Source organism: Grus americana, chromosome 5, assembly GCF_028858705.1.
Source record: "Grus americana isolate bGruAme1 chromosome 5, bGruAme1.mat, whole genome shotgun sequence".
Taxonomy (NCBI): Eukaryota; Metazoa; Chordata; class Aves; order Gruiformes; family Gruidae; genus Grus; species Grus americana.
In genome coordinates this window covers 57,663,087-57,679,512 of record NC_072856.1, presented here as the reverse complement: position 1 = coordinate 57,679,512, position 16,426 = coordinate 57,663,087, and the positions used below count along the sequence as shown (strand labels likewise).

General features: G+C 39.7%; 1 protein-coding gene across 8 annotated transcripts in view; it reads left to right on the top strand.

Annotated features, from left to right (window-relative positions):
- The window catches only part of BEGAIN (brain enriched guanylate kinase associated), a 169,744-nt gene that overhangs the window by 94,635 nt on the left and 58,683 nt on the right, over positions 1–16,426 (top strand). For 6 of the 8 annotated variants that reach the window (XM_054828830.1, XM_054828828.1, XM_054828832.1 and 3 more), the window contains 2 exons: positions 869–958; positions 15,715–15,876. In XM_054828830.1, the coding sequence (XP_054684805.1) occupies positions 869–958; positions 15,715–15,876 (252 nt within the window). The remainder of the gene's footprint in view (positions 1–868; positions 959–15,714; positions 15,877–16,426) is intronic. The other 2 variants (XM_054828834.1, XM_054828833.1) reach the window with 1 other exon arrangement.

The window sequence follows — 16,426 nt, the reverse complement described above, 5'->3', positions numbered from 1 at the left end:
ATCTTTTATTGAGTTTATCCTTCAAGGCATGTTATGTTGCATTTCTGATATTGCAAAGGAACACAGCAATACTGTATGAGGTATTCTGCGTGGCCAGATACTGTAGTCCTTACTCAGATTTTACTCAGGAAAAAACACCTTTGACTTGGGTGAGAATTTGCTTGACTAAGGACTGAACAGAGTGTTTTGAATCCTACCAGCATTGCTTGACACTAATGTTGGGCAACAGCTCTCACTGCTAATTTGCCTGCCTCATTGGCCTTCTCCTGGGCTCTGGATCTGCTTTTGCTGTGTGTTATTCATAGCTCATATTGCTAGTTCAGATTGCTTCTCTTTGTGTTTTTTATTTCCAGCAAACATTTTGCAGCTATTGTTCTGCTGCTGGTAGATGTGCATGGAACCTGGTATGTGGAACTTGAACCTCAGCCCAGATTTAATTAACACTGTTAAACTTGTTCTCACTACGGTGCTCAGAAGGAATTTTGCTGACCCTCTTTCAATGAAGCATAAATTTGTTTAATCTGATGTTTTTACAATGCAAAAATATAAGGGTTTGATTCACAAATCTTAAGACCGGATGCTTCTCCACTAAAACAGATGGAGTAGCACCCATTTACAGCCGTCATAAGGTCAATTATAAATGCTTATTCTGACCTACAATAGTCATACAAGAAAATCACTAAATGTGTGTGCTGTAACATCACCTTGTTTTGTAGTTTTAATACTGCTTTAAAGAAAGATATCCTGAATAATAATTAGTACCAAATTATGCCATAGCCTACTAATGTGCAGCAAATCTAGCTAGGTTATCACTCGTATGTCTTATGAGCCATACCTAGCCATGGTTTATCCTCTATTCATGCTGCAGGGTACGAAATTCCTGGGTGCCAACCTGCCTATGGCAACCTAGAATTCTCCAGGGCAGGCTCGCAAAATCTTCACCTACTCTCTGGGACAGGTAACTAATAAGTGATGTTTTGTGAAGTTATGCTTTCTTTCTAACTTTCTGATGTCTGTAAAAATGTTTCATTTCTTCACGTCAGTCTGTAGTCTCTCATCGTTCAGTTGTGCTATGTTTTCTGAACCAGGGGAATAACAGCAGATCTGTTTATTATAGTACTCTAGGTGCTTGCCTCAGCCAAGCCTGTAATAATTGTTATTAACATGTATAAAAAATGAAAGTTGTTTAGGAAGCTGCAATATCCACAGCTGCCTACCACCAGTTAATATTTTTTCTTCTGATGGAGTAGTTCTTATAATACAGATGCATTGCACTTCATTGTTGATGCCACAGTTATCTGGGCAGTCCACCCATCTTTCTTAATTGCCGGTATGTATATGCTCTCTCTCCTTCATCAGGTCTCCTGAAGTAAGGATTTTTTCAATGCTAGAGGTACAGAGATGTTGAAAAGATGGAGGAGTTATGAGTGATTCTAGTTTACATTCCTATGCAGCACATAGTATAAGTTTAAGTAATGATTCATTTTTCCGTATTTTGCTTAGATACTCTTCTACTTTTCTCCTGAATAGACTCTTTGTTCTTTGTTGCTTGACTTTATTTCAAGTGGTAGATATGCAGAAGAAATGTCATTCACTGATCCTATCGTTTTCAATGACCTATGAAATATTGAAATGTATTTCAAAGTAAGAAATTAATTAGATTAAAAAAAATAAAGACAGGCTAAGCTTTAGATTGCCTTGCTGGAGTCTATTTATTTTCTTTGAATAATGTGTGTGAATTTTCATCTTAAGAGTGCTGCTAGTGTAGGAAAGATAAGTGAGATTGTTTTGGTATTTTTTGGCACGGTCTACACTCTGTGGAGTAAAAAAACCAAGAAGCTCGGAAAAGTCATTTGAATTCCTGTTTTTCAGTCCCCTGGGGCTCTGCACATGCACTCTACTCTTACCTGGGTTTAGATGAGCTTGATGCAAAAACAGTTTTGCTCTGCTTCTTGTCCTTGTTAAAAGAAGGAAATGACCAGTGAAGTGAAATATAATCAAGGCATATAAAACTGATTTTCAAAATGGTTGACCCTCATTCCAATTTGATTGAATATTTGGAAGTCTTTTTAAATTGGAACAAATTCACCCAGCCACAGTGTAATCACTGAGTTTGATCTTATGTGGTGTTTTTGAATGGATGTCCGTGGGGAAGTTCAGCGTCCTGGGATGACATTTAGTAGCCTTTCTGTAGGAGTCTCTTAAAAAAAAAATCTCTTTTCCTACAATCACTGTCCACTTGTAGTTCTTATTTTCAAAAGAAAATAAGCTTACTGTTACAGAGGACAATACCACAGTTTATCTCCAAGTATACCAAAGCTTAAAATGCACAAATCCAGGATTTTAGCTCAGGCTGTTTACACATTTCATAAAAAAAAAAATAAAAAGCCATTGAAAGATAATTTTCATTGCCCTCCCCACTTTTTAAAAAACTCATGAGGATCTAAACTTTTAGAGAGATTTTAGTATTTCCTGAAAGCTTACCTGTTTCTTTTCTGTTGATTAACTCAGATCTTAATCACACTGTTTTGTCATATCTAGACTTTAAAAATTTATCTGGAAACTTGCTTTCCAATTATATTGAAAAACATCAGCTTGCTGAAGGAACTAAAAACCCCCAACATTTGTTTGTGAAAATGAAAGATAGTGAGTATGCACTTACAAAATGAGGATAGATTCTATTTTATCCAGCCTGATGCACCTTAACATTAAAAAAACTAATGAGAAAGCAACAAAAATTTCAGCAAGAGAGTTAAAAAAATAACCCAAGTCTGAATTCACCCAGAATCCTAAGGTAGTTCAGTTGTAAGGGGAAAAAAAAAAAAAAAAAGTGGCCAGTGTTTAGGTAATCCATATCTCAGGGCACAAGTGGAATTTTTGGGAGAGTCTGCAGTAATGAAGCTGCTTCCTCACTCTGTATGGTTCTTTGGGGTGCTGCCTCCACAGGGTAGGTGCAAGCAGAGGGCTCCTGGGTCTCCTCTGAAGAAGCATGTTGTGTATTGCTTTTCACATGAATAGTGCAAGCATCTTTTCAGATGAATATCATCTGCTGCCTGATTTGGTCCCTCCACACTTGCAGAGAACTCCTTCATTCAGTGGCTCACTCCAAAAACTACAGAAGAGCTAATGCCAAGGTGCTGGACTGCTAACAGGAGTTTGGAGGAATGCGGTCCTGTTCCCTCTCCTTCCCCATAGACCCACAAAAAAAGGTGACAAAACAGAGTCTTACACTGAAAAGCCAGTTCAGCTGAGGGAGCAGGATAAAATAGACTTGACTGAACTAAGAAATCATGACATTAGATTGGGAGGAAAGTCGCATGAAATGACAGCACAACATGCTGAGCGGTGGGGAACTTGCTAGAGGTGAACTCATTTATAATCCTGCAGAGTAGAAGACTTCTGAGTTAACAAGTCCTAAAATAGTGTGCTGCAGTGTATAAAACAAGGTAGGGCTCAAAATAATTAGCCAAAGATGACAGATGGCAATTCCTTTCTCTTTATTTCCTTCTCTTCTTTTGCTGTAATATCAAGTTGATCAAAGAGCTGAGGATCATTTGTTATTGTAGGAAAACTAAAAATATCTTGAAAAATTCAGGCAAAATATGTTCATTCAGATAACAGCCAGTAGCTCTCACTGTTCCTGTTCAACACCTTATACTTGAGTCTGTGTGTAGTAATAGTTTCCCTCAGAATCTGAATTACATGTGCACAGCTAAGCATTTGAGCGTGTCCAGGATAAGGAACATTATTTAATCAATTTATTCAATCAATTTATTAATTTATTTAAATTAATTGTTTGCTTGTGTTAACAAACCAGTGATCTATCCTACTGCCAGAAAACCTTCCAAAAAGTCCCTAGAGCTCACCTCTGCAGCATGTTGCTTTAGTAATGTCATACAGCTCTGTGTGATGGGGAACTAAACGATACAGAATGGAGACTGCAGCAGAACTCACCGCACCGATGGCTACTGAAGGCGTCTGAGGGGTCAGTGCTGTGTCTCACTCTAAGGAACAGCACCATTATCTCCTATGCTCTTCAGTAATAATATCTGGCAAGAATTGGCATTTTTTTTAATGGCAAGCATCTGTGGATTCAAGTTAGAGATACAGCAGGAGCTTCTGTCTTGTAGGACTTCTGTCAAAAAAGAGGATCAGAATGCAACTGTGACCAGATATAATTAAAAAGAAAATTCAGTAATTTACTCAAAGAAGGTAATATACACTGCTTATAAAGAAAAAAAGCAATGACATCTGCAATTCCTCCTCCCCCCCCAGTCCCAGTCCCAGTAGTAATTCTGTCTGACTGGTCCTGGAGCCAAAAGTGTATATTTAATTTTTTCAGCTGCTTAGCATAACCTTTCTGATGGGAAGCGCTAAGCCAGCCCACTAAAATGAGTCCCCTGAGCCAGGCGAAGATGAATTTCAAATCAGAGGAAAGAGAAAAGGACTGGGAAAGGAAGGAAATAGCTAAGGTGAGAACAGAGATGATAACCTCTGTCCATCAACCTATGTCTGGAAGCTTTATACCAAATGAAACAGGAACAAAATTCTTTCCCTAATACTAAAGCAAAATTTCTATAGTACTTCCCTACCACACCTCCAACCTCAGTCCTTTAATAGAAAGAGTAAGATAAATTTCAGCCTGCTTCTGGGCAGTGGGTTTCACACATTCTTATTACATGTCTTATTACAAATAAACAGCACAATTCAGGAGGAACCACATTCATGTTCCAGCACAGCTTGATCCAGATGAATCGAGAAGGTAAACAGACAAAAGCAAAAGCAAGAAAGGTTTAATAACACAATTAAAATATAACTTTATAAGCTTGCAAGCTGATGTGGCGGGCTGCTTTCAGTAATTTCCAGAGGGAGTGCTTATCCGTGACTACAAACCAAAGCAATCTAGAAGCTGGCTACTGAAAGCTGTAAGGAGAGCTGCTGCAACTGAAGGCAGCTTGCTTAATCGCCTGGAGAGCTCTCTTTGGCTTCCAAATCATAAATTGAAGTCTACCTCTTATTTTGCTACCTCAATTTCTCAATACCTCACTCTTTTTTTTTTTTCTCCTTTCTCATCACTGCTTAGTAGTCTGGATTCCCTAGTGAGACGCAGTGCAGACTGCTAGGACTCTGCCAGACATTAAAAGGCAGGCAACGTCTGTTCAACAACTTGAAATCACTTTCTGTGTGAGGCAGCCCCCCCAATAGCCTTTGTGTATTCGTTGCAGTCAGTTTTTTCTGCTGCTTTTCTTATCCTTTTGTACCCTGCAACTTTACATTGTAACTCACTATTTCTAGCCAAATGTTTTGTACAAACACATCAGCCTGTAGAAAGCCAGAAAATAGCAGCTCTTACAGAGATGAACCTTCTTCCAGAGTTATGTCAAGAGCAGAGTCTGGGCAGCAGTGTGAAGATCCCTTCATCCCTAGGAACGGTCAGGGCCGTTATGTCTCTGCTTTCTTGGACAAACACTGGCTGAAGCTTGCCATGCCAGAATTTAGCTCCCTTCTCTCCCAGCCTCACCAGCTGACTTATTTCAGATGTGATGCAGAGCACTAGGTAACATTTGGACAATGCAGACAATTTGGAGTATGGCATGAACATGAGCAGAGTCCTCCATTATCATGAGATAATAAACATTCTCTTCCTACCTCTGGAGACTGAGTCATAAAACATGTCTTCCTCCTTGAATTGTGTGCTTTTTTAATTCTCTTACAACCTTATTTTCCACCTGTTCATCCCTTCATTTTCTAGCAACACAGAGAAACAAAGTGAACAGGGACAGTCTTTATCAAACTTCTGTAGGATCACTTACTGAACCCAATGGTTTGCATTTAAGCCACTGAGTCTACCTGCCGGAGCTGAAATCAGTCAGTCCCCACAGACTTTAGGGAGAGCCAACAGAGGCATTTGAATCATAGAATCATGGAATCTTAAGGTTGGAAAAGACCTCTAAGATCATCAAGTCCAACCGTCAACCCACCACCACCATGTCTACTAAACCATGTCCCGAAGTGCCACATCTACATGTTTTTTGAACACCTCCAGGGATGGTGACTCCACCACCTCTCTGGGCAGCCTGTTCCAATGCCTGACCACTCTTTCAGTGAAGAAATTTTTCCTGATATCTAATCTAAACCTCCCCTGATGCAACTTGAGGCCATTTCCTCTTGTCCTTTCACTAGTTACTTGGGAGAAGAGACCAATATTAGGAGACAGCTTGGAAGAAAGCAGAGATCGTAACAGCTTCTGCTGCTTCCACCGTTTCACTCTGCTTTAGTCACCTTTGAATTTGGGCACAAGGCTCCTGCTTTTTGGCTCTGCACTGCATTAATTTCTCACATACAGCCAGCAATACCTAAATACCTAAATACCAGGTATTTAACCTCAAATGTATCTCGTAAGCAAAAGTGGCCATCTCCTTAATAGGAAACAGAAACGTGTTTTGAAGACTCCAGATCCAAATCAAGTTAGCAGAAATATGAAATCATTCTCCGTGCAGCCCTGTACCAAGCACAGCGCTGGGCTGGCCAGCGCAGCTGCGCGAGCTGATGGTGCACCTCCCAGTTCATGAGTCCACGTTCTTCCCTCCCCCTGAGCTGCTCTGCACCCTTGATTTCTTAGTGCTTTGCACAGTACCATGCTCCCTATATGCAAGTCTGGATTCTTCATTCATTCTTCTTCATTCTTCTGTTCATTTTCATTTGCCCTTTACAGTTTTCAGCACACTGGGGGAATCACAATTGTCTGCTGAAGAAACTTCATTTAAAATAATCAAAACACCTTTAGTGTCTATTTCTGAAAGCTGTAATTTTATTCATGGTATTTCTATTGAATCCATTCAGAGCCTTAGGTTGTGGATAGTACCTTTAAATCAAGGACAATTTGTATGTCTTTAGTATGAGCATATTTCAAAAATCTTGCCATGTTTCACTGACAATAATGGCATTCACTTAAGACAACTCAGTGCTGACAGCTGGTCCTCTAAGAGTTTTTTGCATGTCAACATGGAACTGAATTTTCATACCTCAATCGCCTCATATTACAGTTAATATTGAATACTCTTGGATAGATGTGTCTGTGGGCTTCGGATACTTGTTATAGAAGTCACCCCTTCGCCTTCAATGAAAGACTGTCAGGTCAATATAACCAAAATATAACTCAGTTTTATTTTTAAGAGAGATATCTCTTTTCCACCTCTTATGAATAAGCTCAGCATAGTTTAGATACATTTACCATGTAATATATATTCGCTGGTCTAAATTTTTAATTGTGCAAGTTATGTAAGAGTCAGATACTAACATCCTAAGTGAAGAAAAGCTACCTTCCAAAATCCAGTGATACTTCTGTTTAAGGTAGCTGTATCAGCTCTCCAGGTGTTATAAATAGGCTCTAATGCTGAGGATCTGTCCTACAGCACTTAGGACTTCAACTGCTAAACATCTCTTTTTTTCCCACCTCCCTTCCAAATTATTCTCTTTAATGTTTCTGATAAAGCATCTCTCTTGTCTGGTTACATTCTGCCAGAATGCCTGGAACCTAAGAAAAGGACTCTGTTACTTGTCATCTGGAAACTAACTGAGCTCCAGATTTGGATCACCCACACATTTGTTCTGAAACATATGTACAGGCCTTCCCTCTCAATCCAAACCCAGCTTCAGGTTGTTTATTTTGAAAATGAGTATGGGGAAGAAAATTAAAATCAGCTTAATACTTGCAAAAAAAGCCCCAAACCCACCCTCCAAAAGTTAGCTATCTATATAGGTGTGTGTATATGTCTATGTATATATATCTCCATAGGAAGGAAAGATCTGCGTGCTATTTGACAGGAAAACTGTTCATACTCTGAAGTTTCAAATATTTAACAAACTTCTTTGAAAGTAATGGAGAAATTTGGTTGATGTGCTGCAGTGAAAAAAAACCTGACAGACCTTGGTGAAAACTTGCAAAAAAATAGGTGAGCTGAACAAAGTGTGTGTGAGCCTGAATTTATAGGAAAATACCGATTGTAGAACTTGGGTACACATTTGCCATGGCATTTGTTTGGGTACAAATGAAGCTGCTGGATAAAGAGCACAAGAGCTTTGGGATTTCCAGACTGGTCTCCAGGTATGAGCTGCAGCAATGTAATCTATTTCCCCAATAAAACTAATTTCAAGTCTGTAGTTGGTTTCTCAGTATCTGGATCTAGACTTTGTAATTTGATCCCATCCCCCTCCTAATCAGATGGAGCAAGCGCAAGGTTAGCCACAAAAACTGCAGACAAGGAAGATGGTTTTGGCATTACCCTTTTGAAACGGTGACCCTGAGCATGTAACACGTAATCAAAATTTGATTAACACAGAAATCCAATTACTGCTTCATTACAGATCTTTCATTAATCTAGAAAACACTTGTAAAATGCTTGGACTTCATTTCCCAACAACCACAAATCTAAAAAACATTATTGAGGGGTCAGATTCAATGACACAACTATCGTCTCAAAGCTATTCTCCCAGGCCAAGGTTTGGTTGTCTTTCCTGCAGCATGTCCACCCTGGGCCGCATGCAGATCTGGTGTTATCCATGCCAGAGCCATGCCCCGTGACCAGCAGCAGAGCTGTGCTGGAATAAAAGGTCCTGGGTAATCCAGACCACCAGTCATGGATCAGTAGGAGCTTTTGAAACCAAAATTCCCTGTTAGCCAAGATCAATTGGCAATACAGTCCAACTCTGTTGAGGAGCAATGCAGTGGCACAGTGGACTTGTTGGTATCTCCTAGCTGTGAATGTCCCCAGAACTCTCTGTCCCCAGCTTGGTGGTCCCTGGGGTGTGAACTACATGTCAGGAAGAGGTCCCCCAGGGCTTTGCCTCCCACCTGGCCTACCGCCCTCATCTCTGTGATGATAGGCTCCATTCAAATATCAGAAACAAAACCAGGGACATGGCTGTTTGCTGTCCTTGAGCTAAACAGGCCATCCCTTCACAGAGGTCCACAGCAGCCTCACACTGTTGGGCAAGCACTTCCAGAAAAGCAAGTGCACAAGCCTGATCCCAGACTCTCTGCCTGCCCACCACATCACTGCTCCTGGTTGTCATCAGTGGACTAAGTTGTCACGGCATGGCTGGGCTCATAGTGGTCCCTTGGCCCTTCCCAGAGACCCTCCCCTGCTCTTTAGACTCCTGTACAGCAAGTACCTGTGCAAGGCTGACCATTTTTGATTGTTCCCTAGATAAAAACTGACACGGTGGAAGAAGAGAAGATGCTTTTTGAAATTCTGTTCCAGAATATATTTTTTAAATTTCCATCAGTGCTCCTAAATTCCTGATCCTCTGAAGCCCTTTTTTAGAATGTGACACATTGCAGACATGAAACAGATCTGATAAACACTTTAAAAGCATTTAGTCGTTCTTTTTTGTGGGCCTCCACACAATCTAAGCAAACAAGAAAGGGAATACTATTACCTCATCTCATACACACAGTATTGAGTCAGGAAGAGGGGGAGTTATCTGACGAGATGCGGTTGTCTACGTCTGAGCTACTTGACTAGATTCCCTTTGTAATTAGCGGAAATGAGTACTTCCAGATTTGCATCACCTCATCTAAAAGTAGGCTTTTATAATAGGTCAGATTAATCTCATCCGGATAGTACCTGCTGTCATGACCAAGAACGGGAGCCACAGCTGACCAGCAGTATTGACATTTGCTTTTGGTCAGGTTGGTCTTGCCTTAATTCACTCAACCCGTGTAACACCAGGCACATTGGCAAAGCCAGGTGCAAGACTCAGACTCCCAAATCCCAGAGCAGGCTAGTTCCTACTTACATGTTCCTTCTCCCAAGGCAAGATGTTTAGCCACAAAATACAATTAGTTTGACTTAGGATTTCACAGCTACATTAAAACTCCTGTTTCACTACATAGAAATGAGAACATTCAGTATGTTTTTTCAGTATATTTGACATGGGTGTCTAACTTGCCCCATTTTGCATTCCTTTCACTGCTAATTTCCCTCCTAACAGCATTAATCATATTTTGTTTTACTCACTTCTGGAGCTGTGTGAAGGAATGTAATCAGTCCATTCAGGGAGAATTTCAATAGTTCGAAAAATGACTTTGCTCCGGTTTTAAATAATATTGCAGAACCGTCTAAAAAGCAAAGCCCTGGGGTGGCAGGCAGACATGACAGTGCCGCCGAAGTAGTTTGACCAGCCAGGTGGAGATGTGAGGTTTCCAGGACTCTCTACTGATGGGGCAGCCCCATAGACGTTGGCTCTCAGGGAGCAACAGCTCTGGGAGCACCCTCTTTGTGGGCTGTCTGGGGGTAACAAGCTCTAGAAATCCTCTGGCCTCCAGGCAGCTGAACAGCCCCAACTTTGCATGCCAGCACTCCTCTGTCATCAGGCCATCTGCCAGGCAGATGAGCTGGCAGAAGATCAGACAGGTACAATGAAAACCTGCTTGTTTTCTAGCACACTTTCCTCAGAATAGAGCTGTCGTCACACGGCATCTTAGCTTTGCCTGAAATGCTCCGGTGGAAATATGTTCACCTGGACCTTTTCCAGTCAGCGTTACAGATCAATCCTGACCGACAGCTGCAAGCTGAGATAGGCACACATTGTCCGTCTCTGTTCTGCTCATCGACCTGCGCACCCTTCCCTGGGGCTGAAGCTGTGCAGAGTGGCACCAATGCTCAGCTTAACGTACAGGCTGCTGGGAACATCTAGAAAAAAAAAAAGTACTCATTTTGACCACTCACCACCCTTTGTGGACAGAAGTCTACTGGAGAGGGAGAAGTGACATCAGGAATGCAAACATCTCTTTGCTTCAACTCTTGTGCAAGCTAGGATGGCAAAATTTTAATGCCAGGGAAGTACCAGGAGTATTTGGTGGTACTTGAACTTGCTTGCACAGCCTTCTCATCGTTCTTCTGTAAACCAGACCTCTTTTCACTAAATGTAGAGCCTGAGTAGTGCCAGCTCCCACTTGGTAATATCTCCCCTGAATTGTTCCTGAGGATCAACTCCAGCCACAGGATCCAACAGTGAGGCTTGGCGTCTCTCTCTGTAGGAGCATTGCCCAAGGGAAGAGGGCTTCAAATTCCCCACCAAGGAGCAACTCCAGAATTCAAACCTGGCAATCACTGGCAGCATTACAATGTTTGTGGGCACACATTTCTGTGCTAATATATGTTTTCATGTCTATTTTATATTTTCAATGAATATAAACAGAGTTAATTGGTGAATATAATACTTTGGAAAATCTGAAGACCTGTTTTTAATAACCTTTAAAGTAGCTTCCCTTGAGAGGTTTTCTTTCACCAGTCTAAATATTTAATATTGTACTTACTGTCCTTGTTTTTAGAGAAATACTTTAATGAAGCAAAGCGGGTAATGACTTGCAAACCACTGGTTGTCACAGAAGCAGGACTTTGGAGATCATTAGAAGAAATAGAGAACCACTCATGCAAAATGTCCTACTGCATGGGATTTTTAATCCCATCCTGTAATTCCTCACTCCTCCCAGCTGTCAGAGTTTCAGGAAGTCCATGGAATATAGGACTGGTGTTTTCTAAGACACAGCACTACCAGATTTCCCAAGACTATTTTTAATTTGCAAATAAGTCCTCTCCTTTCTCCTGGCTGTACTTTTTCCATTGAATTATTTTCTTAGTCCTTAAACTAAACAACGAATATATATATACACACACACATATGTATAAAATAAATACATTTGCTGAATACATATATATTCTTTATTATATATATAATACACAACCATGAAGGATGACTAGGCATGGAAGATAAATTATAATTGAAATATGTTGATTTGCGAGCATTAAAATATTGTGGAGTGAACTTTTCTAATTAGCTGGTATGTGACAAGCAGAAACAAAAGACAGCTAGTTTGCGGTTTGTTCTTTTGGAGAAAATGGAAAATGCTAAATGGTTGACTTCGTGACTTCTGGCTTTTTATTTTTTCCCTTTTTGCAACCCTGTCTAAATTACCACTACCAAATTTGCAGGGGTACACAACAAAATTAAGCAGTCCTTATGAAAACCCCAGACTTCTAGAACAAAAAATGCAACACAGTGTAAGGAAAGAGAGTTCAGGCATGGCATTATGTGATACCACTGGAAGGAAACAGTAAGGGGAACGTTTTCAGGGAAAGAACATCTGTTTCATAAGAAATGCAAAGAAGAAAAAAAAAAAGCTCATAAGATACCATAGATTTGTATTAAAAAAAAAAAAGAGCCTCTAATCCTGCTATTAGAGATACTAAATTTGACACATTCCATGTTGTTCTTCTTTCTACTGTTTCTCTCACTTGACTTTGCTTCTCAGGTGTTTGTTCACATATAACTGAAAGTAAGAGAAAACAGGCTTTACCTGAAACCAGTAATATATCTAGATAAGGCTCAGTTCATGTAAAAATCAAAACCATCCTGGGAATCCTGGGAAATCTGCTCACAGTGTTACAGCGATCAGTACCCATTCAATGGTTTCTATCCCAGATCCAGGAAAAGTTTCCCTATTTGTGCCCATCAGAAGCATAAGTTCCGTTGTGCCATTGCTTAAAGTTAGCTATCTTTTCAGGACTTGCTTGGCTCAAGAAGGATATTAAAGCAAATAATTAAGTGCTTTCCCAGTTGGGGTCTTTTCTTTCTTTCTTTCTTTTTTATTTTCTTCTTTTCCATAAAAGTGGCTATAAGTTTCCTGCCATTCAGCATTTCTTTGTTTCTAAAATTTTTACTTTTCTCTCTAATAACTTGTATTTTAATAATGATTCATTTTTATGTACCTACTACTGCATCTTAAATAATCCCATCGTAAACCAGGTATTATTGTTCCTGTCTAAAAATAATAAATCCTCTTAAAAACAGCCAGCTGGTTTTATGTGTATCAGATGAATCAAAGAACAGCTTGGGTGGAAATGAGTAGATCTTTTTCAGAATTATGGCTTGCTGAATGAGAATAACTATGATATTTGAAGTTACCTAACTTATGCCTTAACCAATGGCAGGGGTTTCTTATTTTCTACAAGTTACAACTCTGCTTTACCACTCAAAGCATCATGTGGCAGAGTGCATGTATGTAGGCTGTTTCAGTAAAACTCACTAGAATAGGCTTGATTTTAATGAAATGAATAATCTCATTCTGAAAGCAAAGAATTCGAGAATACAAACATTTCAAAGTGAACTTCAAGGGAAAAAAAGGCTGAGCTTGAAGTTAAGTTTATCCTTCAAAATTTTGCTGAACCAGGGTCCTAGCAGCAGCTTCAGGCTGCCAAAACCTGCCAAACCGTCCAGACTTGAATCCCAAAGCATGTTTTGTCATCTCAGACCAGCACTGCCTTTGTCCTGAGGATCAAAATTTACCCATAACTCACATTTTGAACCCCAAATTTCCTCACGTAGACAGGTCTAGGCACACAGAAGCAACTTCATTTGAGGAGTCAGGTGCTTTGCTCCTACCTAATCTTCACACAACTGAGACCCAAAGCAAGAAGGTATTGGAGGCCATTAACTTTCCGCTTTTTCCTCTTTTGTTAAGCAGTCTCCAGCTATTACTGACTCAAACATACTTCGCATTCCCATTATATTTGTACCCCAGCAGCCCCTCTTCCTCCCAGAGGTCAAACTCTGCCTGTGTCCAAAACTCCCCAGTGCAGCAGGATGTTGTAACCTCCCGTGATCTGGCTGAACTTGCATTAGCTGCACCTGCCCCGCATAGAGCCTGGGCACTTTCATCCAAAACCATAGCTGGAGGACCTACTGTCTACTTTTTGTACAAATCCTAGTGGTTATATTTCTAGAGCTGCAGAAGATTGGAGATCAAATCTCTTTTCACTCTACACAGTTTTGACACTGTAACGCCCACTTCACAGAAGAAAATTCAAGTTGCCAGGCTACAAGAAGGAAAACTGACCATTGTTTTTTCCAAGATGAGCAGATGAGTAGCAAGAACAACAGGCCAGAAGCAGAGCAAGTGAAAGGTGGTATGATGTGGTAACATCATGAATGAGCAGCATGAGTTCACATTCTGAGTTCCCTAGGTAATCTGGCGGTTTTATTCACCAAGTGAAATATAAAAACTAAATGATTGCATTAACTAGAGCTGCATTAAATGTCTGAATTAGAATATATTATTTTAAGAGAATATAACTACAAGCGGTAATCTAAGTATAACTGTAACCACGCAATATGTGTAATTGAAATAGAGCACTGTGTTGGCAAAACATTAGACTGTTTCCTAGCTCTAAGCTGCATGGATCAAGCAAGCAGCAATTGTAAAGGTTTTGCATTAACTTACTGAAGCTCCTATTGCAGCTTGTAGAGAAGGCAGTCACATGGAAGACAGCTCAGACAAGTGTTTCTTGAAGAATGGCATGTTGTTCCCAACTCTCTTGTCTAATTAAAGACCCAAAACATTATGCTACTGAAGCTGATGGCAGTATTCACTTGACATCAAAGGGAATCAAGATTTGCCATTCTTTTATGTAGAATTATTTTTATCATATGATTAAAAACAAGCAAGGCAATTCACAATGCATCACGTGGTAGCACTTTTGTCTCTAGGTGGTGGCAGACTCCAGTTCTGTAGTGCCTCAGAGGTCCCACCTGAAGCCAAGTGATGAGCTCAATACTGTGGTTGCAGTATCTGAACCAAGTTACAGTCACCTCCAGAGATACCAGCTCTGACTGGAACCCCGTCCTTCTGTGCAACTGGCAAACATGTTAGAAGACTGAGGAGCTTACAAACTAAATAGACAAGGATAAAAGATCTCCACTGTGCAGATAAGAATTGAGGCAAGTGCAGACTGGCTCACCCAAAATCGCGCAGTCGAGCTCCAGTAAAGCAAGGGAAGGATCCCCAGGTTCATCATTGCAAATCCAGAGGGACTACTTGGGTGCAGATAGCACTTAGACCTTCGTGATAAAAATTTTGCTTGGATCTCCTATCTTTACGCTATCTTATGTCATCCCCAAAATAAAAGAAAACAACAAAGTGAAAAACCTCCTCTCTCCACATTCTCTGCCTAGTGCTTTGTTTTGTCAATGAGTGTAACTGAAGCTAGCTTACAAGCGGGGCATAAGTTCTTTATTAGTGGAGGAACTGTGAAGAATTAGGGGTCACACCTGCATCCGGGAAGTCTTTGCTCCCAAATGAGCTGGAAAATGGGGAATGAGCCATAACTTTAAGATTACTATAATATTAATTGATTACCATTCTCCAGATGAAATGCTGAACAATAACGTCTAGCAGCTCTATGGCCAGGGATTGGGGTAGAAATTTAATCAAATAAGACAAAATTTTCTTTCTCCACAAAATATATTATAACTTGGATTATTGGCAAGGAAATATTTTTGCACAGTTAATTTAGAATTGCTGCTCTATTGATATCCACTACTTCAGTCATAGTATTTTAAGATAACTCTAAATGAAAGGTCCTGTGTGAAACCAAACTCTAGACTGTATTTTGTATTTTAATGAAGATTCCTTCACAAAATATTCCATTATGGCTAATGAGATATTAGCAACAAATGCACTAGAAAGGACAGATGGGAAGATAGTCAACTGTCTAAATCAGAAGATTTTCAAAGTGCAGTAAACAAGTTATTAAGCACACTTCTCTGGCTTAATGCCAGCCTATACTGTAGGGAATTGGTCAAAGAGTGGATCATGAAAAGCTTTTCGGGAGCAGCTAAATTCTACAGCTGTGGTCTTTGTTTTTCTAGTACATTGCAAGAACAGAAGGGGGAATTACGAAAGCGTCTATCATACACTACCCATAAGCTGGAAATGCTTGAAACGGAATTTGATTCTACACGTCAGTATCTTGAAATAGAATTGAGACGTGCTCAGGAGGAACTTGAAAAAGTAACTGAAAAACTGAGAAGGTTAGTAACTTTTTGAAATAAATGGTTATTAGGAATTTACAAATGGCTGTGTTAAAGACATATGTAAGTAAAAATATAAGCATATAGTCTCAAACATACATCATTTATTATTTATTGATTACACATTGTGTTTTCACATTGAACATATATTTCACTTATCTGAATATATATTATGTACAACATGAAGTTATTTATATGTGATATGTAAGATGTGTTTGTATTGAAAGTAAACATGCAAATAGAAATATTTGTACATAGGTACATATATGACATCATTTATGTGTAAACATACATGTGCGTTAGTGCCATGTTGTTACACATACAAAGGTTATAAACATACTACATATATATAATTATACCCTATATGTACAGATAGATTTTTTTAATGCATTTGGTTGCATATTTTCTGTTGTGATGCTCCATTGCACTGATACAAGAGAACAGAATTTGGCCCTCCATCGCTCAAAGCTGAGACTATGTTCAATTCAAATAGTATTATGACATTTCACATTATGCTATAGCAAATCATTCACTTTTTAGTCCCAAGTAG